General features: G+C 43.5%; 3 protein-coding genes across 7 annotated transcripts in view; 1 reads left to right on the plus strand and 2 right to left on the minus strand.

Annotated features, from left to right (window-relative positions):
• LOC139424656 ((E3-independent) E2 ubiquitin-conjugating enzyme UBE2O-like) overlaps window positions 1-4,164 on the minus strand; it is a 46,686-nt gene extending 42,522 nt beyond the window's left edge. For both annotated transcript variants that reach the window (XM_071176703.1, XM_071176701.1), the window contains exon 1: window positions 3,742-4,164. In XM_071176703.1, the coding sequence (XP_071032804.1) occupies window positions 3,742-4,149 (408 nt within the window). In that variant the 5' untranslated portion in view covers window positions 4,150-4,164. The remainder of the gene's footprint in view (window positions 1-3,741) is intronic.
• A 2,617-nt stretch (window positions 4,165-6,781) lies between these two features.
• On the plus strand, window positions 6,782-9,878 carry LOC139424657 (arylalkylamine N-acetyltransferase 1). Its single transcript, XM_071176704.1, has 3 exons — window positions 6,782-7,048; window positions 8,932-9,086; window positions 9,484-9,878. Exons 1-3 carry the CDS (start codon window positions 6,883-6,885, stop codon window positions 9,787-9,789), a joined length of 627 nt encoding a protein of 208 aa, XP_071032805.1. The 5' UTR covers window positions 6,782-6,882; the 3' UTR covers window positions 9,790-9,878.
• A 4,624-nt stretch (window positions 9,879-14,502) lies between these two features.
• The window catches only part of LOC139424658 (inactive rhomboid protein 2-like), a 47,266-nt gene continuing 36,830 nt past the window's right edge, over window positions 14,503-24,938 (minus strand). Inside the window, exons 15-18 of one of the 4 annotated variants that reach the window (XM_071176708.1) lie at window positions 24,665-24,835; window positions 24,439-24,539; window positions 23,309-23,462; window positions 14,503-17,368 (exon numbers count right to left, since the gene is read on the minus strand). In XM_071176708.1, the coding sequence (XP_071032809.1) occupies window positions 16,949-17,368; window positions 23,309-23,462; window positions 24,439-24,539; window positions 24,665-24,835 (846 nt within the window). In that variant the 3' untranslated portion in view covers window positions 14,503-16,948. The remainder of the gene's footprint in view (window positions 17,369-23,308; window positions 23,463-24,438; window positions 24,540-24,664; window positions 24,836-24,938) is intronic. The other 3 variants (XM_071176709.1, XM_071176705.1, XM_071176706.1) reach the window with 3 other exon arrangements.

Below are 24,938 nucleotides of genomic sequence, written 5' to 3' on the forward strand. Positions count from 1 at the left end.
GATAATGAGGTTCTGGAAAGTGATTGAAACAGCGCCACGCCAGTGGCAGATCCGAGACCAATCATACCATACTCTCCTTTTGGAGATGTAATTAAGATTTCATCGGGAAAACGTGGCATAGCTTATTACAGTGCAGATAAAAATAGTGTCAGTCTGCCGTTGTTGAGGCAGCGGCGTGCATCTATACAAGTTTCCACAGGGAAACTTGATGAAGAGTAATAAGTTTACTTCTGAAGAAGAAAACTACAGAGGTGACAGTGGGAAATGCAAGCTTTGCACCCCACGGGGAACGCTTCTTTTTCTATTACGCTTTCTCCGAGTACGTTTGTGAGGAACTGAATACGAGAGGGAATTAGTTATACTTTACCTCACGGACGCATGCGTCACGTTGAGACAACAAGTCACAAGACCTGAGCCGTAGGCCTATCTACTTGCATGTCGAGACTGTGTTGTTCGCCTTCTCTGTCTTGAAGTAAATATCTGTCATACGAATCCTGAATGAACTCCTCATTGGTAAAAACCTTTGAGGAATAACAACTGCAGGAGCAGTGAGGGAGACAGAGGCTGGTGAATCAGGTAGCCAGGCTTCCCTAATAGGAAAGCCTTGTAAAGTCAATGGCAGAAAGTAGCTACAAAGGGGTGGAAACCAGTGACGCCTTACAACATGTCAAACCAATCCCTTGCTTGGGCGGAGCTGAAAAAGGTGCCCACTAAATTAGTTTGTGCCGTAGGAGCAACAGTGGTCGGGAATAGGGGATTAAAATCCCATCAAAATATGTTGATGTGTGCCGTGTTGGTGGTTACTTTCAATTTCAATAAATCCGAGACCGTCGGCAACACTTGATACACTAAACTTTTACCATAGCCTGTAAGTAGACACGCCATAGCATATGTTTTATGTATTGATCTAGCAGAGGAATGGTAGTGCCTTCAACGACTGGATTTTATGTATAGAGCACATCTCTGGCAAAACAGAATTCTGTTCGTCCTCTAGGTTTTCTTATATTTCCTGCAATGTTACAAACTGGCATACACAACAACTCTGCGAAATGTGTCCTACCCGGTCGGAAAACAGTGACTAACATAACGCAGCACCCCTTCCACGAGCACGTGGGGAGAGGTTCTTGAAATGTAAAATCCACTAAAACATTTGCACACCATTCTAGCCAATTCTTCAGACCTCCAAAAGGTTGGTGTGACATGATTTGGATGCATGGCTATGCAAAACTAGGGTTAAGGTACTGACTTTTCGTACCGCAGTGTCCCCGGAAGTGTGTGAAAATGGGTATAAAGCAGAGGAAGGTAAGAAATAAAAGCAGTCAGGACAGACTTCCTTGGAAATATGCAACTTTTGCATACCGCAGGAAGTGGCCTGGTCATGAATTATAGATGTGAATCTTTGAGTTGCTCAAGAGAATATGTGACTGAAGAAACACCGTCTGAGCAGTAGGTAGACAGAGGATGCACACTGACAACAGTGATGGGGGAAAACAAAATCGATACAGTTCCATATATCGGGATATTATTTGACAATAGATCATATTGTATTGACTATATAATTTTTGCACTAGTTCGGTGCATCTGCGTCAAAACTCCAGTCATTTCCCATCTCCTTTTTAAATAGGTAGCATATGTTTTCAGCACTTTTATTTCCATGACTGATCAAAACTAGTTCTCATGGCGCTCTTGTCCCTCTGCAGTAGACATATACTGAGCAATATGTTTGGAACAATGAATCGCAACACATGTAGAACCATGAGAATCGCAATACATATATTGGCACCCAAGTATCGCAATATCGTATCGTGAGGTCCCTGGCAATTCCCAGCCCTAACGGACAGCCAAACAGACGCACACACACAGGGAGGAAGAATACACACAGATCAGGCTGGACAAACACACAAACTGATAAGGACAAAAACACACACGGAGGGCAATGTTTAAGGCCTAAAACAAGACTGGCATTCAAAGTCACAGAGCCGAGTCACCCTTGTGTGTGTAGGTAAACATCCCTGACCCATTGTTATCCCCACAGATACATGACTAGACCTCTGTCCTGACTTCCAGACCCTGAATCCATTGCTAGAACTTTACACATTTACTCCAGAGGACAAAGCAGCACTGTTCACCGTGAGTATCTTCTAGGCCCAACCCCATCCCCACTCCCTCAGTGTGACCCTTTTCCATAAGGCCCTGGAATGAGCTCCCTGTTACTGCAGTACTGAATCCCATTATGTCAATACGGCAATAGCTCTCTTTTTTGTTTGTAATGATACTGGCTCGACAAAGCTTTCATGCATGGGCTTTGAGCGCTTGGATACTCTGCTTTGGGCAACCTTTCTTTTGAATTAATATTGTGAATAGATTGGACCCTACTTAACTAGATTTTTTTGTGATGGCATAGGTTATCTTTCCCTATGTAATATAGTGATAGCCTCAACCTGCTTCCGACTAAGTTTGGTAACTACTGTGAAATGCATTCATAGGCAAGGTTAAATACCATTTACAGCTTTGTATCGATGTATTATTGTTAATAATAAATGAAACGTCAGCAAAACCTATCCACTTTAAAATGTCAGTCATGCAGGATGTTATCCACTTTAAAACTGCCTTTGGCCAATGGAAAACTAACATTACACCATCAGTATCATTGATTAAACTGACTCCTCGTGTAGTGGAGGGATAGCATAGAATCAAAGATTTGTATAACTAACCCAAGATGGAAACAGGCTGTGGTCCTATGGGAGCAAATGAATAATAGTGGGCAGAACAAGCAAGGAGGTGGGCAGAACCCATATTGACGCATTCTAGCATGTATTTGCATTTTAGAGAATGCCTACGCGTGTGCAATAACTCAATTCGCCCTCCTAAACAACCGCTTCTTATGGGGACAGAAAACTGCATTGAGATCAAATATGCTTCATCAATGACAAAAATTAGCATAAAGTCGGCCAGAATCCATCTCCCACTGCCGGCAATTGGGCTTCCGCTCATCACATTTGGTGGTGAGTGGATACGTCAACCAGATGCTTCAGGTTTATAGATCCGGTGAAACGTCTGGGTCATTGTTCTATCAGTGATATCATTTTAGCAATCTCATATGATGATGGGTCATGGCTAGCTTGAGCTGTCAGTGTCAGATACAGCATCAGCCAGAGACCACCTTACATGATTCAGTTAAAGTCCTTTATCTCATTGTTTAAGCAGCAGTTTTAGCAAGTGTTCCCTCTCCTACAAAAGTTGTCAATGATTCATGTACTGAAAACCTGAGACGCAAACTAGCTAGTTAATTGATCAGCAACGTGCGTTTCATTAGCTAGCAAGGTAGCCTAGCCAACCTGCCAGTTAGCTAAACTGGTTCGTGGAGAATGTTGGTTATACCTAAATAAATGACTAGCACACTAGCTAGTCGTTGAACTAGTAAGCAATAATAAATAAGTTAGCTAGCCAAACATGCTATGTCACACCCAGTTGAACAGCACATTTCAAGACATGTGGGCAATATGCTGAAGCTAGGTATAGTAATTGCAACAAACAAGTACACAAGCGCGCCTAAAACGTTCGCAATGCTGGTTATAGCGTGCTGAACCGGTGGCGGTGTACCGTTACTAATTAATTGAACCAGCTGTCAATAACGGGAAAGCACACCTTGTGCTGGGAGCTAGCTTAGCTCACTAAATGTTACCTCCAACGTTGGAAACATAGTGTGTGGCTAGTTAGCTAACGTTAGCAGACAATTACCTTTGTTTCCCGTATGTCTTGTTTCCCTCCTTCTGGGTACCACTGCACCCGGACAAAACCCCTTCCCAGAGGTGCCAGGCTGTCCACAACACTGCTATCGGTGTCCGAGTTACAGGGGATACAGCCACCTCCACCACCACCACCACCACCTCTACCCCCGCCTCTACCTCCGCCATCTTCGAGGTCCGAGTCTGAATCAAACTCCTCCTCGCCTTGTATCATTCTGACTAGGCCGAACCGGACCAAGTCGCGATACCGACCTGACACCAAATCGTGGGAGAAAAGAAGCCGCTGGGAGCCGCCTGCAGAAGGAGAGAGCGCCATTGATGGAGGCTCCGAGCCCGGGCTTACAGCCGGAGAAAGAGCTGCGTCTGTTGCTATTGCGTCCGATGCCACCGGTTCCGCCATCGCTGCAGTTGTCAGGGAATAATGCGAGAAAGGGGGAGAGATGGTGGAGAAGAAAAAAAGAGAAACCTGTAACCAGGGAAGTGCACGTGTTTACGTCGGTAGGGCGCGCGCTGCGTAAATGCACTCGGAGAAGAGTCGAGGGTCTGTCAGATTGACAAAAGTGTTTTTTTCCACCGGCCTTGACTCTGAATAAATGAGTCTGAGACAGCAGACAGTTATATCACACCGTTATTATAGCACATCTTTCTTGATATTCTAGTCACACGGGCAGGTGTTGCTTGCTCCACGATGACACAATTAATGATGTAATGTGGCCAATTTCGTAGGATTGTGGCCCCCCTTTGGACACAGCCTAACAATAAAGTTAAACAAATATCACAGCCATGATCATGTTTTTATTTATTTATTTAATTTCTTACAGAAATGCAAACATAATGAAAGAGAAGACGTCAATTTCATCAACAAGTATCTAGCCCGGGCTCGAATAGGCAGAACGCCACTTGGTGTCAGTGTCGAGTGCTGAAATTGGCTTATTATTGCAGACACAGCCATGGTTTCACAGGATTGTGGCATGAAATAACATATTTTATGCATACCGTGCCTGACACGGTAGTTGTGTTATGTAGGCTAACGTGATGGGACATATGTCTTATTTGTCAAGCGCAAAGATACGCGTATACATCTATAAAAATGTATATAATGCGAGAAGCATATTCTATTTTTTGATAAAGGGAGTCCAACAAATACAGACGCTAACTCTGTTCTCTACCTGCATTTATCAGGTAGCCAAAAAAAAAAAAATAATAATATTGGTCAGCAACGTATTGCCAACAGGGGATAAACTATACATTAAAACTGAAATAATGATCAACAAACTCCTACATGGGGAAAAAAAACATGAACCACAATCTCGAGACAATTGATGTACAATGGAAAAGTTTCCCTTATGTGAGTTACATGACGTTTGGTAAATAGATGAGGGCAACCAATAAGATTCATAATACAATCACCAGTAGGCCTATTCTATGCGGAAAATTCTGATCGAGTGATATTGATATCAACATTTAAATAAAATAGGCATTTTACAATTACACACAGCCTATATTCCACTTATATTTTAAATTATACACTGAACAAAAATATAAACGCAACATGTATAGTGTTGGTCCCATGTTTCATGAGCTGAAATATAAGGTCCCAGACATTTTCCATACGCACAAAAAGCTTATTTCTCTAAAATGTTGTGCACACATTTGTTCACATCCCTGTAAGTGAGCATTTATCCTTTGCCAAGATAATCCATCCATCTGACAGGTGTGGCATATCAAGAAGCATGATCATTACACAATGATGTGCTGGGGACAATAAAAGGCCACTCTAAAATGTGCAATTTTGTCACACAACACAATGCCACAGATGTCTCAAGTTTTGAAGGAGCGTGCAATTGGTATTCTGACTGCAGGAATGTCCACCAGATAATTGATAATTTAATGTTAGTTTCTCTACCATAAGCCACCTCCAGCTTCATTTTAGAGGATATGACAGTATGTCCAACCGGCCTCACAATCACAGACTATGTGTATAGCGTTGTGCAAGCGAGCGGTTTGCTCATGTCAATGTTGTGAACAAAGTGAGCCATGGTGGTGGTGGGGTTATGGTATGGGCAGGCATAAGCTACAAACAACAAACACAATTGCATTTTATCGATGGCAATTTGAATGCACAGAGATACCGTGACGAGATCCTCATGCCATTCATCTGCCGCCATCAACTAGTGTTACAGCATGATAATGCACGGTCACATGTCGCACGGATCTGTACACAATTCCTGGAACCTGAAAATGTCCCAGTTCTTCCATAGCCTATGTACTCACCAGACATGTCACCCATTGAGCATGTTAGGAATGCTCTGGATTGGCATGTACGATAGCGTGTTCCAGTTCCTGCCAATATCCAGCAACTTCGCACAGCCATTAAAGAGGATTGGGACTACATTCCATAGGCCACAATCAACAGCCTGAACAACTCTATGAGAAAGACTGCATGCACGCTGCATGAGGCACATGGTGGTCACACCAGATACTGACTGGTATTCTGATCCACGCCCCTACCTTAAAAAAAGAAGATCTGTGACCAACAGATGCATATCTGTATTCCCAGTCATGTGAAATCCATAGATTATGGCCTAAAGAGTTTATTTCAATTTACTAATTTCCTTATATGAACTGTAATTCAGTAAAATCTTTGAAATGGCGGCATGCATGTTCATATTTTTGTTCAGTATAGAAGGCCAAAACTGTACCCATCAAACACTGAATTTTTTTACCTATATGTAAATTGTAATTTATAAATTAAATAACTGAAAATAGGTGATACCTAGGCTTAGCCAAAAGCCGATCCATTAGTTGCATGTTTACAAAAGGCTAATTCCAAACACAAGTGACGAATATCCCCAATAAATCCGGGTCAATATGTTTATTGTTGACAGGTATTCTCTCAGAATTTGGTCATCCAGCTTGTAGGCTTATGACTAATAGCGCTTACTGCCAAAGGTAAAAATACACACGGCGCACCACATTAACCTCAGACTTTACACACAACCCTTCTTCACTAGGATCACTTGAGTGGAGCAGATATCGAAGAGACAGGCAGCCATTCAATATCAAGTATAAATTATATTGAAATATCAACATTTCTATTTGATTTAAGAGCTTGGAACTTCGATCAGACACCATGTCGACAGTCAGTGCCCTGCCTTTCCTGAAATCTAGTCTCCTAATGCGCCCTCCCATGGATTCCATCACCCCCAGGCGCGGGCGTCGCCACACACTCCCGGCCAGCGAGTTCCGTTGCCTCAGCCCGGAGGACGCAATCAGCGTGTTTGAGATCGAGAGAGAGGGTAACAACTTTTACCCCAATACTGGTCGTTTTTCTTTACAACTTTGTACCTAGACATAAAAAGGTATATTGATGTTTTGTGAAGAAAAAAAATGCTTTGTCATTAATTGGGCTTGTCAAATATAGAATATAGAATATTTAATGATGAGGTGCTTTACGTTTAAAGTTTACTTTTACATTTTTTTATAGACTAGGCTAATATATATTTTGGAAATAAATCTTTGGATACCAACCAAATTCATGACAAACAAACAGTCAGTCAGTCATGATGGGATTCATGTCACCAAGCAAGTAAACTCATCAAAAAAATAAATGTCCTCTCACTGTCAATTGCGTTTCTTTTCAGTAAACTTAAATTGTGTAAATATTTGTATGAACATAACAAGATTCAACAACTGAGACATAAACTGAACAAGTTCCACAGACATGTGACTAACAGAAATGGAATAATGTGTCCCTGAACAAAGGCGGAGTCAAATTCAAAAGTAACAGTCAGTATCTGGTGTGGCCACCAGCTGCATTAAGTACTTCAGTGCATCTCCTCCTCATGGACTGCACCAGATTTGCCACTTCTTGCTGTGAGATGTTACCCTACTCGTCCACCAAGGCACCTGCAAGTTCCCAGACATTTCTGGGGGGAATGGCCCTAGTCCTCACCCTCCGACCCAACAGGTCCCAGACGTGCTCAATGTGATTGAGATCTGGGTTCTTCGCTGGACATGGCAGAACACTGACATTCCTGTCTTGCAGGAAATCACACACAGAACGAGCAGTATGGCTGTTAGCATTGTCATGCTGGCTGGTCATGTCAAGATGATCCTGCAGGAAGGGTACCACATGAGGGAGGAGGATGTCTTCCCTGTAACACACAGCGTTGAGATTGCCTGCAATGACAACAAGCTCAGTCCGATGATGCTGTGACACATAGCACCAGACCATGATGGACCCTCCACCTCCAAATCGATCCTGCCCCAGAGTACTGGCCTCGGTGTAACGCTCATTCGTTTGACAATAAACGCAAATTATACCATCACCCCTGGCGAGACAAAACCGCGACTCGTCAGTGAAGAGCATCTTTTGCCAGTCCTGTCTGGTCCAGCAACGGTGGGTTTGTGCCCATAGACGACGTTGGACGACGTTGTTGCTGGTGATGTCTGGTGAGGACCTGCCTTACAACAGGCCTACAAGCCCTCAGTCTAACCTCTCTCAGCCTATTGCGGGCAGTCTGAGCACTGACGGAGGGATTGTGTGTTCCTCGTGTAACTCGGGCAGTTGTTGTTGCCATCCTGTACCCGTCCCGCAGGTGTGATGTTCGGATGTACCGATCCTGTGCAGGTGTTGTTACACGCGGTCTGCCACTACGAGGACGATCAGCTGTCCATCCGTCTCCCTGTAGCGCTGTCTAAGGCGTCTCATAGTACGGACATTGCAATTTATTTCCCTGGCCACATCTGCAGTCCTCATGCCTCCTTGTAGCATGCCTAAGGCACGTTCACACAGATGAGCAGGGACCCTGGGCATTTTTCTTTTGGTGTTTTTCAGAGTGAGTATAAATGCCTCTTTAGTGTCCTACGTTTTCATAACTGTGACCTTAATTGCCTACCGTCTGTAAACTGTTAGTGTCTTAACGATCATCCGCAGGTGCATGTTCATTAATTGTTTATGGTTCATTGAACAAGCATGGGAAACAGTGTTTAAACCCTTTACAATGAAGATCTGTGAAGTTATTTGGATTTTTACGAATTATCTTTGAAAGATCGGGTCCTGAAAAAGGGACATTTCTTTTTATGCTCAGTTTAGTTGGAAGTAAGCAAACTGAGATTAGACTGAACAACTACGTGTGTACTTGATCATGGACTTGTGTTGTCTGTCTGACCTCCTCAGCCTTCATCTCTGTGTCTGGAGAGTGTCCGCTCCACTTGGATGAGGTGTGTCACTTCCTGACGCTGTGCCCTGAGCTGTCTCTGGGCTGGTTTGAGGAGGGACGCCTCGTTGCCTTCATCATAGGATCACTGTGGGACCAGGAGAAACTAGCCATGGTAAGCCCCAAGTCATAATGTGTTGAATAAGTGGGACATTGTCTTTATTATAATGAATGACTTTTGGTAGCCTACCCAATGAATCAAAAGACAAGCTTTGAGGATGTACTTCAACGTGGTATTTTATCAATAGATACGTACAATTATTTTTTTAGTACAGGGACTTCAAGGTTTTTATATAAAACATCTCAAAATCAGAGAATTCAACCAACCTTACATCCACACAACCAAGCTTACATCCACATAAACCAAGCTTACATCCACACAAACCTGTCAATTCAGGGTTCAATAGAGTTGATCATGAAAAAATCTCCATGGCCATGATAAATGGTTAGTCGGGTGATCTCACATTGCACTCATGCACTCAAAACTCAGCCTTCCCTCCCTCCTTTTTCAGGACGCTCTCACCCTCCACAAGCCCCATGGCTCCACAGTCCACCTCCATGTGCTTGCTGTCCACCGCACCTTCCGGCAGCAAGGCAAGGGCTCCATCCTGATGTGGCGCTACCTGCAGTACCTGCGCTGCCTGCCCTATGTGCGCTGCGCCGTGCTCATGTGCGAAGACTTCCTGGTCCCTTTCTACCAGAAGTCAGGATTTAAAGTGCAGGGCCCCAGCGACATCACCGTGGGGCCCCTGACCTTCATTGAGATGATGTACCCTGTCCGGGGCCACGCGTACATGCGCCGCAACAGTGGTGTTTGAGGGGATACGAACCAAGATGGATGCCTCCTTCAATGGGGGGTGTTTGACCAACCTTCCGTGGCTGGACGACGGCTACAGTGGCAAGAAAATGTATGTGAACCCTTTGGAATTACCTGGACTTCTGCATAAATTGGTCATCAAATTTGATCTGATCTTCATCTAAGTTACAACAATAGACAAACAGTCTGCTTAAACTAATAACACACAAACAATTATACGTTTTCATGTCTTTATTGAACCGTGTGAACATTTGCAGTGCAGTGTGGAAAAAGTATGTGAACCCATGGATTTAATAACTGGTTGACCCTCCTTTGGCAGCAGTAACCTCAGCCAAACGTTTTCTGTAGTTGCGGATCAGACCTGCACAACGGTCAGGAGGAATGTTGGACCAGTCCTCTTTATAAAACTGCTTCAGTTCAGCAATATTCTTGGGATGTCTGGTGTGAACCGCTCTCGAGATCCTGCCACAGCATCTCAATCGGGTTGAGGTCAGGACTCTGACTGGGCCATTGTAGGCGTATTGTCTTCTGTTGAAGCCATTTTGTTGTCGATTTACTTCTGTGTTTTGGGTTTTGTCTTGTTGCATTACCCAACTTCTGTTGAGCTTCAATTGGCAGACAGATAGCCTTACATTGTCCTGCAAAATGTCTTGATAAACTTGGGAATTCATTTTCCCGTCGATGATCGCAAGCTGTCCAGGCCCTGAGGCAACAAAGCAGCTTCAAACCATGATGCTCCCTTCACAATACTTTACAGTTGGGATGAGGTTTTGATGTTGGCGTGCTGTGCCTTTTTTCTCTCGACTCAGTGTTGTGTTCCTTCCAAACAACTGAACTTTAGTTTCATCTGTCCTCAGAACATTTTGCCAGTAGCGCTGTGGAACATCCATATGCTCTTTTGCGAACTTCAGACGTGCAGCAATATTCTTTTGGGACAGCAGTGGCTTCTTCTGTGATGTCTTCCCATCAACACCATTCTTGTTTAGTGTTTTACGTATAGTAGACTTGTCAAAAGAGATGTTAGCATGTCCCAGAGATTTCTGTAAGTCTTTGGCTCACACTCTAGGATTCTTCTTAACCTCATTAAGCATTCTGCGCTGTGCTCTTGCAGTCATCTTTGCAGGACGGCCACTCCTAGGGAGAGTAGCAACAGTGCTGAACTTTCTCCATTTATAGACAATTTGTCTTACCTTGGACTGATGAACATCAAGGCTTTTTTTGATACTTATGTAACCCTTTCCAGTTTTATGCAAGTCAACAATTCTTAATCTTGGGTCTTCTGAGATCTCTTTTATTCGAGGCATGGTTCACATCAGGCAATGCTTCTTGTGAATAGCAAACTCAAATATGGTGAGTTTTTTTTATAAGGCAGGGCAGCTCTAACATCTCTAATCCCGTCTCAATGATTGTACTCCAGGTTAGCTGACTCCTGACTCCAATTAGCTTTTGGAGAAGTCATTAACCTAGGGGTTCACATACTTTTTTCCAACCTGTGAATGTCTAAATGATGTATTCAATATAGACAAGACAAATACAATAATTTGTGAGTTATTAGTTTAAGCAGACTGTGTTTGTCTGTTGTTGTGACTTAGATGAAGATCAGATCAAATTTTATGACCAATTTACGCAGAAATCCAGATCATTCGAAAGGGTTCACATACTTTTTCTTGCCGCCGTTTGTAAGCAGCTTGGTGAAACCTCGTTCCCGGTCTATTGCACAAAGTTTCTGGGAACGAGATTACGCTTGCTGTGAGTTACATGTGGGATGCTAGTGCAGTGGCTCGTAGGTGTTTGTCTGTGCTCACTGTTTTGTGTTGTGTCAGGGTTTGTGTGTCCTATGTGGTGGGTGTTACAGAAGATAGTTGACCCGTAAGAGACCAAGCATTTTTTTTTAAACAGAGCGACTTACAGTTAATGCATTCATCTTAAGATAGCTAGGTAGGACAACCACATATCACAGTCGTAGTAAGTACATTTCTCCTCAAAGTAGTCAAAGTCAAAGCTAGTCAAATGTGAGTGTTTGTTCACGAAAGGCTTTTTTTAATCTCAAAGGCGGACATGATCTTTGAGGAAGATATGGAATTACTTGAGTAATTAAGTGATTATAAATGTATTACTTTATTCCTTTTTACAAAATGTCTTATTCAAGATGACCAAATAGAATCTGCTACCTGCAGAAAATGCTAGGTTCACATTAGAAAAGTACGGCAAGGAAAAGTGCAGCAAAGTATATATTTTTGTATAAAATGCTGGACATTTTTTAACTCATATTAAGTCTGAGATTTTAGCAAACAAACTGCATCTTGGTGGATGACTTGAGAATCTAACAAAAATGCAGATATGTCTAGATTGAAGAAGGGTCAGCTAGCTTCTCTCTTCCTGTTAGCGTTTTGCGGCTGTGCTGCTTGTGTATCAATCCATGGCAAGCATTAAAACAGCATTAACTCAATGCCAAGCAACCAAGGAGGGCACTTTAAATCTCATTTGTCCTGTCTGAATATGCAGCTTTATGGCACATCAACACCTGGGCGATTGCCTGGGACTTTAATTTGCTTTTCAAGATCACTAATGTTTTTGTTTATCCTTCTGTATTTATGCCTTTAAAATGCACTGGGCAGCTAAAAGAGCTGGGTGGTGACTTTTATAAACCATGGTATATACCATGGTAGTAGATTTAATGGTAGTATTACTCTTTTAGCCAGCACCTGTTTCTTTCTAGATTGTGAGAAAATAATTGAAATTAGATTACCGATATACAGTATATCAGGGAGGGATATAAGCAAACCAGGCTGTGTGTTTGTCGGCAAGAGACGCCAGTCTCCAATGTAGACCAGTATTGCACTCCCCTCTCCCTGGGGCTATAGGGGTTAATCTGCTAACGTGTCCCATTATCAAGCATTATTGTCGTTAACTTCTAGGGATTTACGAGAATCGTCTATTTGCTGCTGCCAAGCATTTTAAACAAAGCCTGGCCTACTGTATTCAGTAAGCAGGCCATGTCTGGAGGGTGTTAGTAGTAATGACACATTTATGGGAATCCAATTGCCAATATAGTATGGAGTTGTGAACAATATACAGTGCCTTGCGAAAGTATTCGGCCCCCTTGAACTTTGCGACCTTTTGCCACATTTCAGACTTCAAACATAAAGATATAAAACTGTATTTTTTTGTGAAGAATCAACAACAAGTGGGACACAATCATGAAGTGGAACGACATTTATTGGATATTTCAAACTTTTTTAACAAATCAAAAACTGAAAAATTGGGCGTGCAAAATTATTCAGCCCCTTTACTTTCAGTGCAGCAAACTCTCTCCAGAAGTTCAGTGAGGATCTCTGAATGATCCAATGTTGACCTAAATGACTAATGATGATAAATACAATCCACATGTGTGTAATCAAGTCTCCGTATAAATGCACCTGCACTGTGATAGTCTCAGAGGTCCGTCAAAAGCGCAGAGAGCATCATGAAGAACAAGGAACACACCAGGCAGGTCCGAGATACTGTTGTGAAGAAGTTTAAAGCCGGATTTGGATACAAAAAGATTTCCCAAGCTTTAAACATCCCAAGGAGCACTGTGCAAGCGATAATATTGAAATGGAAGGAGTATCCGACCACTGCAAATCTACCAAGACCTGGCCGTCCCTCTAAACTTTCAGCTCCTACAAGGAAAAGACTGATCAGAGATGCAGCCAAGAGGCCCATGATCACTCTGGATGAACTGCAGAGATCTACAGCTGAGGTGGGAGACTCTGTCCATAGGACAACAATCAGTCGTATATTGCACAAATCTGGCCTTTATGGAAGAGTGGCAAGAAGAAAGCCATTTCTTAAAGATATCCATAAAAAATGTTGTTTAAAGTTTGCCACAAGCCACCTGGGAGACACACCAAACATGTGGAAGAAGGTGCTCTGGTCAGATGAAACCAAAATTGAACTTTTGGCAACAATGCAAAACGTTATGTTTGGCGTAAAAGCAACACAGCTGAACACACCATCCCCACTGTCAAACATGGTGGTGGCAGCATCATGGTTTGGGCCTGCTTTTCTTCAGCAGGGACAGGGAAGATGGTTAAAATTGATGGGAAGATGGATGGAGCCAAATACAGGACCATTCTGGAAGAAAACCTGATGGAGTCTGCAAAAGACCTGAGACTGGGACGGAGATTTGTCTTCCAACAAGACAATGATCCAAAACATAAAGCAAAATCTACAATGGAATGCTTCAAAAATAAACATATCCAGGTGTTAGAATGGCCAAGTCAAAGTCCAGACCTGAATCCAATCGAGAATCTGTGGAAAGAACTGAAAACTGCTGTTCACAAATGCTCTCCATCCAACCTCACTGAGCTCGAGCTGTTTTGCAAGGAGGAATGGGAAAAAATTTCAGTCTCTCGATGTGCAAAACTGATAGAGACATACCCCAAGCAACTTACAGCTGTAATCGCAGCAAAAGGTGGCGCTACAAAGTATTAACTTAAGGGGGCTGAATAATTTTGCACGCCCAATTTTTTAGTTTTTGATTTGTTAAAAAAGTTTGAAATATCCAATAAATGTCGTTCCACTTCATGATTGTGTCCCACTTGTTGTTGATTCTTCACAAAAAAATACAGTTTTATATATTATGTTTGAAGCCTGAAATGTGGCAAAAGGTCGCAAAGTTCAAGGGGGCCGAATACTTTCGCAAGGCACTGTACTTGTAGCTTGCACAGTATTTGAAAATAGACTTTATAGCATTTGAATGTTTGAAACAGCATTTTTTTTACCAATATCCCTCACTGGGATTTTCCATTCCCCTTGATAAATGAGTCATCTTTTTCCCTGTAGAAAATCACCACCTCTGCCTCCATCAATCTTGAATCAAGACATTACTGATTTTTATAACATTTTGAAAGTAAGAAAATAAACACATTTTCAAACATTTCTGTTTCGGACTATTTCCCTTTCACTAGGAATGTAGAAATGCATGACACCGTAGGGTTTCTATGGTTAACAAATGGCAGATTTAGAGGACAAAGCAACTTGCTTTCAACTTCCCCGCTTGCAAAAACGTGACCCACGGAGATTAAAGTTGTGGAGAGTAAATCTCTCTTGAAGAGGGTGAATCTACAACAGTATTTCTATTCCTCGCTTTTCAAGCACCACCACACGACCCGGCTGAATGCGATTGTCAAGAGAGATAGTTCAGAAGCACAGATCCAAAGTAGTAGTTCCTTGAGCCATTTTCACAAAAGTCAGGAAAGGTTACCGGTAGTTGAATCTATGAGCTCAAGACACACGAGGAAAACATGATTACATTTATCTTTAAGAACACTGTGTGAATTTGTACGTACACGTAAGGCTAATATCTTTTTAAAACTACAGCAATAAGATCACAATATCTCAGTAAAAGAGCACATTCCAAATAAATAACTCATCAATTTGGTCCAAATGCATTTACAGACTTATGCATTTACGCTTGATTTACAGACACTCAAATTCAAGGATTACACACATTTCAGAAGGCACTGTGAATTCCTATGAAGAGGACCAGACTGTGCTCAAGTGTTCAAAAGAAAAGAGGGACAGATTCCTTGCAAATTACAGGGTCACAACCATTTAAATGCTCAAAATGACAAGACAACGTAAAACAGTACTCAACGATCGTCCAACCAACACCTGTGAAGAATTGCACGTTATTGACATAGTCGGCCATTAACGCCACCAGTTGACTGCTGGTGTGTAAAGTGACTTAACAAAGCATAGTAAATCCTGCTCAAATAATCCACATCACTGCAGTAATCCACCTCTCAGGATACGTCCTAAGCAGTGAAGAGTGGACAGCTGCCAGAGGAGAGGGTCGTAATCTAAGAGACCAGGAGCAGGCCAGGATGGCAGAAACTTGGTTGGCCATTTTGATATCTATAATGAAAAGAGTGACTAGCAGCCTTTCTTGAATCAATGGCCATTGATCAAGGCACACAGTACATGGATTCTCGCTCGCTTTTTAAATATATACACATAATACATTGATAAGTCATTTGCTTTGACAGCACTGAAGTGCTATAATTACTATATATATATATTACTGTAGAGATAGTGCAAGTACATTGTAGTTTGAAGTGAAACAACATGGACTTTCTACCTTGCTCGATCAGATCACATACTGCCTTTTGGAAGGTCAGTCAGATCCTATAATCTTACGATATTTCGTTTAATTAACGTTTGAGTATCAAAGCTATAACACAATGTCCAGTGAAACGCCACAATTATGGTCAAAACAAGTCAACGTGTTTAATTAGTAGTGCACTTAAACTGAAAAGCCTTCCATAAGGCTAACAGCTTGTCTTTGGGGCAGTGACACAGTTCAATTGGAATTAGTTAGATGTATATTTATCAAGCACCTGTGGCTGTTGCCATAAATAACCTAGGCAGATTTGGAAGGCAGGATTTGGAAGGTCAGAGCAATCCTTCAGATGAAGAACAAGCGTCATTTACAGATACAATAACATAATTGTATTGACACTGTCTGTATGGTATAATTCATTGTGAAAGGCAACTGCTATTGGACGGAATTCTTAACACTTAACTGGTCCCCCCCAAAAAAGTGCCATGGAAAATTCATGAAAAGCACACAAAACTAGGTTCAAGTTTAAACAATGCTCCAGCCAGTGACAAACTGTATGACTTGTATTCAATAGCATAGTGAAATGCTCCCATGAACAGCTAATTCAAAGTATCTGAACATAATGAAATGCTATATCACGTAGTGTTAAGATACATCCAGTGTTGTAGAAAATGAGTACAAAAATGAACAAATAAGAGGCCTCTTACAGGCCTCTGTAGTATTAACGTGACAGTTTATGAACCGACAGGGTAGGATATCCTCTGTCGTCTTCCAAGTCCACTTTAACACCACGCTCAGACTGAGTCGTTCTCTCCAGAGGAACTAGCATAGCTGTACAGTCTTGAAGGCAATGTGCGTAGATACCCTGGGTGCTTACGGGCATATGGACCAGGTGCGCTCTCCCTTTAAGTTCTGTTTCCCTTAAAAGTATTTTCCACTGCGCTTCCTGTCCAGGTTCTAAAGCCAGCTCGCATTAGCCGTTAGCGCTTTAGTGAGTGTCCAGATTCTAAAGCCAGCTAGCATTAGCTGTTAGCGCTTTAGTGAGTGCTTTAGCCTAGTGCACCACATGGTCGATGTCGTACTTCTCACAGAACTTGCTGGTGAAGGGCAGGCAGGTGAGGTGCTCCAGCCAGTGCCAGTTGATGGGGTAGATATAGAACCAGACGACCAGCGAGGAGAGCAGGCCCAGGTAGACCAGCAGCGATAGCAGGATGAGGACACGCTTTCGGTACTTGTCGAAGTCGCCGAACGTCACGTAGGGCAGGAAGGAGAAGGAGAGCAGCAGGCCGCTGAGGAAGCCGAAGATGTGGGCGATGTTGTCGATCCAGGGCAGCAAGCCACACAGGAACAGGAAGAAGACGATGCCCACCAGCTTGAGGAAGGCCTTCCACGGCTTCTCCAGCATCTGCCAGCCCTGGATGAGCTCCACAAACAGGCAGGCAAGCAGCCCGAACTGGGAGCCAGCTGGGCCAACCTGGATGATAACCGGAGAAAGACAGAGAGAGAGAGGGAAAAGAGAGTCATACATCCACCTGCTCTGACCAAACAAAATGGAGGGCGGGGATGGTGTTTCACTCAATGATGATGCCACCACTGGATGAATGAGTGGCAAGACCAGCATGTGCATGAATGAATGTCACTGTTGACCATAGCATGGGACATATCAGCGGAAGATGCCGGGATAAATGCATGCATCCTGCTCACTGGCATCTGTTGAAATTAATATCAAATACATTACAGTACATTAGCATGAAGGAAGTGGTGGTAGCATATGTACTCCTTGCTAATGGGCAGGCAGATGACTGAGGCGGAGTTGTTATAGTCCCTTATAGCAGAGGACAATAGGAATCGGGCAAAATGGGAAGCGAGTGCACCAGCTGAGTGCATTAAATGTTGACGTCTGTGTGTAATAGTGAATTTGTTCGGTAGTCTACTGATCCAAATGCATGCAGCTCAGGGGTCTGGAGAGGTTTAGCCCTGCAATTAACTTCCTCAAAGCAGGGTAATTATCTTTGGTATGATGTCCCCAAACAAATGTTGCGATCAATATATAAATGACACCATCAGACATTTTAACCATCTTCACTTTCATATGTCTACAGTGACGTTGGATGTTCCAAAAAAATGGGAATGTGTCATTGTTGGAGTAGTATAACAAAAGAGTATTACATTGTGCCTCCGTTCTAAACCTTAAGATTTAAGGTACATTTCCGTTGTAACTACTTAATAGTTAGGTCTAGGTTGAAACCAACAGCAATGGTTCTTTGGTCAATGGTTCTACAGCAGGCATCTTGATTAGATTGACGTCAGGGCTGTGGTGGGTGTACCAGGGCAGATGGCTAATCTGAGATTCTAACCTCCCAGAAGGACAGGCGAGGAGGAGTGAGGTTTTTCACACGCCCTAGGCACGCGGCCTACACGTTCACAGACACGCTATACGGGTGCTCTGAATCCAATCATTCCCCAGCCAGCGCTCGACAGTCTAAGCTTCATTGGCTATTGAACACTTTGACAGGCTGAGTTTCAGAACGTCTGTACTCTCTCTGACTTCTGAATTCCTGCTCTCACGAGTGACTCGGAAAGTCCTTTGAAGAAGAACTAGAGAGTGTTACTGTCGCGACGTCTAAGAGGCCGAGTTTCAGAACGTCTCAACTTTTGACTTCGGAATTTCTGCATTGAAGAGTGACTCAAAGTCCTTTGAAGAAGTACTTGCGACTGTTACTGTTGTATCATTAAACATTTCTGAAACTGCCACCAGAACTGAATAATAATAATTATTATTATTTATTAGTTTTATTATTATTCATTATTATTATTACTATTGTTTTCACTATATATTTTACCTCTTGGGGATGTTATTCTAAAAAATAATGTTAACTTTCACTGCTATGCGGATGACACACAGCTGTACATTTCAATGAAACATGGTGAAGCCCCAAAATTGCCCTTGCTAGAAGCATGTGTTTCAGACATAAGGAAGTGGATGGCTGCAAACTTTCTACTTTTAAACTCGGACAAAACAGAGATGATTGTTCTAGGTCCCAAGAAACAAAGAGATCTTCTGTTGAATCTGACAATTAATCTTAATGGTTGTACAGTCGTCTCAAATAAATCTGTGAAGGACCTCGGCGTTACTCTGGACCCTGATCTCTCTTTTGAAGAACATATCAAGACCATTTCATAGACTTTTCAAAGACTTTTTTCCATCTACGTAACATTGCAAAAATCAGAAACCTTCTGTCCAAAAATTATGCAGAAAAATTTATCCATGCTTTTGTCACTTCTAGGTTAGACTACTGCAATGCTCTACTTTCCGGCTACCCGGATAAAGCACTAAATAAACTTCAGTTAGTTCTAAATACGGCTGCTAGAATCCTGACTAGAACCAAAAAATTTGATCATATTACTCCAGTGCTAGCCTCTCTACACTGGCTTCCTGTCAAAGCAAGGGCTGATTTCAAGGTTTTACTGCTAACCTACAAAGCATTACATGGGCTTGCCCCTACCTATCTCTCTGATTTGGTCCTGCCGTACATACCTACACGTACGCTACGGTCACAAGACGCAGGCCTCCTAATTGTCCCTAGAATTTCTAAGCAAACAGCTGGAGGCAGGGCTTTCTCCTATAGAGCTCCATTTTTATGGAACGGTCTGCCTACCCATGTCAGAGACGCAAACTCGGTCTCAACCTTTAAGTCTTTACTGAAGACTCATCTCTTCAGTGGGTCATGTGATTGAGTGTAGTCTGGCCCAGGAGTGGGAAGGTGAACGGAAAGGCTCTGGAGCAACGAACCGCCCTTGCTGTCTCTGCCTGGCCGGATCCCCCCCCCCCCCCTTGGGTTGTGCCGTGGCGGAGGTCTTTGTGGGCTATACTCAGCCTTGTCTCAGGATGGTAAGTTGGTGGTTGAAGATATCCCTCTAGTGGTGTGGGGGCTGTGCTTTGGCAAAGTGGGTGGGGTTATATCCTTCCTGTTTGGCCCTGTCCGGGGGTGTCCTCGGATGGGGCCACAGTGTCTCCTGACCCCTCCTGTCTCAGCCTCCAGTATTTATGCTGCAGTAGTTTATGTGTCGGGGGGCTAGGGTCAGTTTGTTATATCTGGAGTACTTCTCCTGTCCTATTCGGTGTCCTGTGTGAATCTAAGTGTGCGTTCTCTAATTCTCTCCTTCTCTCTTTCTTTCTCTCTCTCGGAGGACCTGAGCCCTAGGACAATGCCCCAGGACTACCTGACATGATGACTCCTTGCTGTCCCCAGTCCACCTGGCCGTGCTGCTGCTCCCGTTTCAACTGACCTGAGCCCTAGGACCATGCCTCAGGACTACCTGACATGATGACTCCTTGCTGTCCCCAGTCCACCTGACCGTGCTGCTGCTCCAGTTTCAACTGTTCTGCCTTATTATTATTCGACCATGCTGGTCATTTATGAACATTTGAACATCTTGGCCATGTTCTGTTATAATCTCCACCCGGCACAGCCAGAAGAGGACTGGCCACCCCACATAGCCTGGTTCCTCTCTAGGTTTCTTCCTAGGTTTTGGCCTTTCTAGGGAGTTTTTCCTAGCCACCGTGCTTCTACACCTGCATTGCTTGCTGTTTGGGGTTTTAGGCTGGGTTTCTGTACAGCACTTTGAGATATCAGCTGATGTACGAAGGGCTATATAAATACATTTGATTTGATTTTGATTTGAATACCTGGCCGTGCTGCTGCTCCCGTTTCAACTGACCTGAGCCCTAGGACCATGCCCCAGGACTACCTGACATGATGACTCCTTGCTGTCCCCAGTCCACCTGACCGTGCTGCTGCTCCAGTTTCAACTGTTCTGCCTTATTATTATTCGACCATGCTGGTCATTTATGAACATTTGAACATCTTGGCCATGTTCTGTTATAATCTCCACCCGGCACAGCCAGAAGAGGACTGGCCACCCCACATAGCCTGGTTCCTCTCTAGGTTTCTTCCTAGGTTTTGGCCTTTCTAGGGAGTTTTTCCTAGCCACCGTGCTTCTACACCTGCATTGCTTGCTGTTTGGGGTTTTAGGCTGGGTTTCTGTACAGCACTTTGAGATATCAGCTGATGTACGAAGGGCTATATAAATACATTTGATTTGATTCTGATTTGAATAAACTACTATATTCTCATCCCATTCCTTTACTAGATTGTGTGTATTAGGTTTTGTTAGATACTAGGTTTTGCTGTGGAATTGTTAGATATTACCTGTTAGATACTGCTGCACCGTCGGATCCAGGAGCATAAGCATTTTTCTACACTTACAATAACATATGCTAACCATGTGTACCTGACCACTTCGAAATTAGCCGTTTCGCTAGCTAGCTTTCTAGAAGGCTGCTCACTTGCACGAGGTGACTTCGTGACCAGAGCGTGATCAGAGCGTTCCCCAGAGTGACCGCGCGCACAGCTCCTGTGTGTGTGGGTGAATGGGAACAATGGAAAACTTTCGGGAAATGTAAGTCGTTGTGATCTAAAGCACTAAATAGAATTACTACAAGGTTATACATCTTTTTGTTGTTGTTATAGGATGAGTTTGCATACGGATAGGAATCAATACAGTATGTAATACATTTAGGAACAGTATATACAAGGATAATTCATGGTGATAATACATAGTGAGATACGTGATGCGTTTAAAAAGGCTTGTCATTGCATAGTGTCAATTTAAAAGAGGGATGACAAAGGATTCATTGAGCCATTGTAATGTGTAAACGAGACAATACCGGTTTATTGAACAATTGTAACAGCTATGTAAATTTGAGAGAATATATAGTGCATTTGTGAAACATATTTTGTACCTATGTAAATGCCTGATGATTCTATGAGAAAAGACTCATTACAAGTGACTTGAAGCCATAGCCACATCTCCATGTGACTTATTTATATATTTCTCCCAACATCGAAGACCTAAAACTAATCCTCATTTGTGATGTGTTCAACCACAGTGGATAGAGACTCGGCCACCGCTTCGGGGTCTTGTTTCCTCCACCAATGGGATAATCCCCTTTTACTCAAACCGGGCCCTATAAGTGGATGAGATGAGGAGCCGTGCGTCGCCTCACGTCTCTGGAGCTATTCCTGTCGTGTGAAAGCCTGCGTCCTGCTGGTGCAGCAGCGGTGACATTTCTGAGTGCTACCTCACAGCAACTTCACACTAGGACAGTGACAGAAGTACCTAGCGCCAAATCATGTCAAAGACGCACAGCTGCAGCCACACACCTGCAGATTTAGAGCTGGTAATCTGGAGAAATGAAGAAGCAAAAGAAGAAGAGATTCTTCCCGAAATAGGTACTCCTCGGGAGTACTAAACTCTGATCCATAATCTGTATGTAGGAAGCAGTGGAAGACCAGGCCATTTACTTTTTCAACAATTGAACAGACCAGGAATCTGGATTAGTGTAGCAGTGACCTTTGTTAACCCACACCATATCCTTCGGGTAATGTGTGGCGAGCAAGAGAGTGCGTTTTACAGAGGCCAATTGGGAGTGGTTGGTTTGCGCCAATTAGGTCATCCACAGCGACTCTCTTTTCCCACTTGGCAATGCCCACGTCACAGACAATGCTTCCTGTCCACGATACTGAGCCTTGTCCTCGAGCACAAAACTGTAGCGCATCCTCTTCTCTCCAGTCTTTTCCCTCTCTTCTTTCCATTTGCACTCTTCATTTCTACAACCTAACATACTGGGACTATGAGTGAATCCAATTGTAAATCAATGAGGTTTAGCATGGATGGGCTATTACAGTCTGGTCATACAGAAAGGAGTCTGAACACCAGAAGAAATAAAAAAAGATTAAACATGAACATGAGACCCAGTTGTGTGTGTTGGACAAAAGGAATGCAAAATGTGTTGGATGCATGGAGCTTTACAGTTTACATGGAGTGAATTGAAACTCATTCTCACTAGGGGGACCCTGGCACACCACATCTGGCTACCGCAGCCAAGGCTCTTCTTCTCAGGCTGTCAGAACGTCTCGTCGACTGTGCCAACCCTAGCAAATTCAGCCAGTTCGCACAATTGCAATACATTTTTGTCAATGGCATTTCTACCAATGCTTTCAGCATACAACTGAATAGAGGACCTCCATGGCTTTCTCAAGCCACGTGTAAATGGTGCTGTTCCAGCTTCCAGGTGATACGGAGACAGGGCAGAGGCAGTTAAGTCCTGATCGTTTACTCTCCAGACGGGGTCACGTCCAGTCCAGTAATCTCCCTATCCAAACCTCGTCCAGTAACCGTGTTAAGCTCAGTGGCTGCCCGGGCCTAGCTGAGATGTTAACGCTCTCTCTCGCCAGCTTTCCTAGAAAACACCTGACCAGCTCAATGGAGATTAGCAGTGGCGGTTGTGTTAGCTGAGCAGGTGTGTGTACGTGCGCTCCTGTGTGTGTGTGTGTGTGTGTGTGTGTACCTCGGCTCTGTAGGGGAGGAAGAGGGCGCTGGCCAGGTTGCCGGTGATGCCAGAGAGGACGTAGATGATGGAGATGCGGACCCAGCCAGCCAGTTTCTCCAGGTCTCTCAGGATAGTCATCTGGAACACTATGGACACCAGGCAGTGGACTAGGCTTCATAGGGAAAGGGAAGAGGCCAGTCAGGGGACAACACATGGAAATAGGCTTATAGGCGCACATACCGTAGGCTTATGCTATATTAAAACACACACACACACACACACACACACACACACACACACACACACACACACACACACACACACACACACAAGAACCCCAGCACGTGCTGTAATCTCCTCGCTAAGTACCCATATCTGAATCATGTGGGGGGAATCCTCTCAATGCAATATTTGCTGTTAAGGCCATACTTAGGGACTGTGGGATACAATGGGATATCCCTGAGTTCACACTGACCATGTAAACTGACAAGGAACAATCAGAGCCGTGTTGTAGGCTACAACTAGGGTTACACAAAGTATTAAAGGCCCAGTGCAGTCAAAAACATGATGTCCCTGTGTTTTATATATATTTCCACACTGAGGTTGGAATAATACTGTGAAATTGTGAAAATGATAATGCCCTTGTAGTGTAAGAGCTGCTGTTTTGGTGGGATGGAGTTTTGCAGGCAGTAAATTTGTTAATTGTTAATAGACCAATAAGAAAGAGAGTTCCAAACCCCTCTGCCAATAAAAGCACATTTTAAGTTTCCCCCTCCCCAGACCACTACCAGATAGTCTTAGCTAAATTATTGCTTGAGAAATTGCTCTTTGCTAAGAAGCTATTTTTGACCATTTCAATATTCTTTTTAACAAATCACAGTAAGTTAATGAATTGTTACCCCGGAAATGATTTGATATTGAGATAAAACGGCTGGATTTGACCTTTAACAGAGCATTACAGAGACTTTCCTGTTCAGGTCAATTGGTCAGCAAAAACCCATGACTCCACCTATGGTGTTTGGATTTGCACTAAGAACTGATGTGACTACAGTCAGATGACCCCGAGGTCGACATACTCTTACTGTCGAGCACTTTAGGCTAAAAACAATATCATGTATAGAAAAGTACCATAGAAATACAGTGATTACCCTGCGTGTAGGAACAAGGAGAGCCACAGCCTGTAGACCTGGTCGGGGACGTCAGGGTTGAGGAAGGGCAGGAGGCCACACACATCATCCAGACAGTGGATCTGTTAACGAAGAGCGACCACAGGATCAGATAGGGAGCTGGCTGTTATTAAACAAACCCTGTAAACAACGCCCACCACAGGACAGGCAGACGGACGGACAGACGGACGGACACACACCCACCTACCTGGGAGCAGAGGGTGGCCTCCTCGTGGAAGTAACCGTGCATGAAGGAGCAGTACTCTCTCGTAGTGATCTCACACCGGCCCTTAGTGCCTATGCAGCAGGGTCGTCCCTTGAGGTTACAGTCCATGTGTCTGTAGCCTGTCAGGTTCGTCTTGCGTGGGGAGGTGCAGATCTGGGATCAGATGGAGGGAGGGTGAGAAGAAGCTAGTGTTGGTTTCCACTGATCCAAGACCCTGAGGTTACTCTGTAACCTCTCATCCACTGCTGTATTTTAA

Source organism: Oncorhynchus clarkii, chromosome 13, assembly GCF_045791955.1.
Source record: "Oncorhynchus clarkii lewisi isolate Uvic-CL-2024 chromosome 13, UVic_Ocla_1.0, whole genome shotgun sequence".
Lineage (NCBI taxonomy): Eukaryota > Metazoa > Chordata > Actinopteri > Salmoniformes > Salmonidae > Oncorhynchus > Oncorhynchus clarkii.

What these genes read in the sequence shown, in the direction of transcription:
- LOC139424657 (XM_071176704.1), top strand. Translation starts at nt 6,883, where the DNA reads ATGTCGACAGTCAGTGCCCTGCCTTTCCTGAAATCTAGTCTCCTAATG. An exon ending in GTTTGAGATCGAGAGAGAGG is followed by an intron (nt 7,049 to 8,931) that starts GTAACAACTTTT and finishes TGACCTCCTCAG; the next exon opens with CCTTCATCTCTGTGTCTGGA. An exon ending in ACCAGGAGAAACTAGCCATG is followed by an intron (nt 9,087 to 9,483) that starts GTAAGCCCCAAG and finishes CTCCTTTTTCAG; the next exon opens with GACGCTCTCACCCTCCACAA.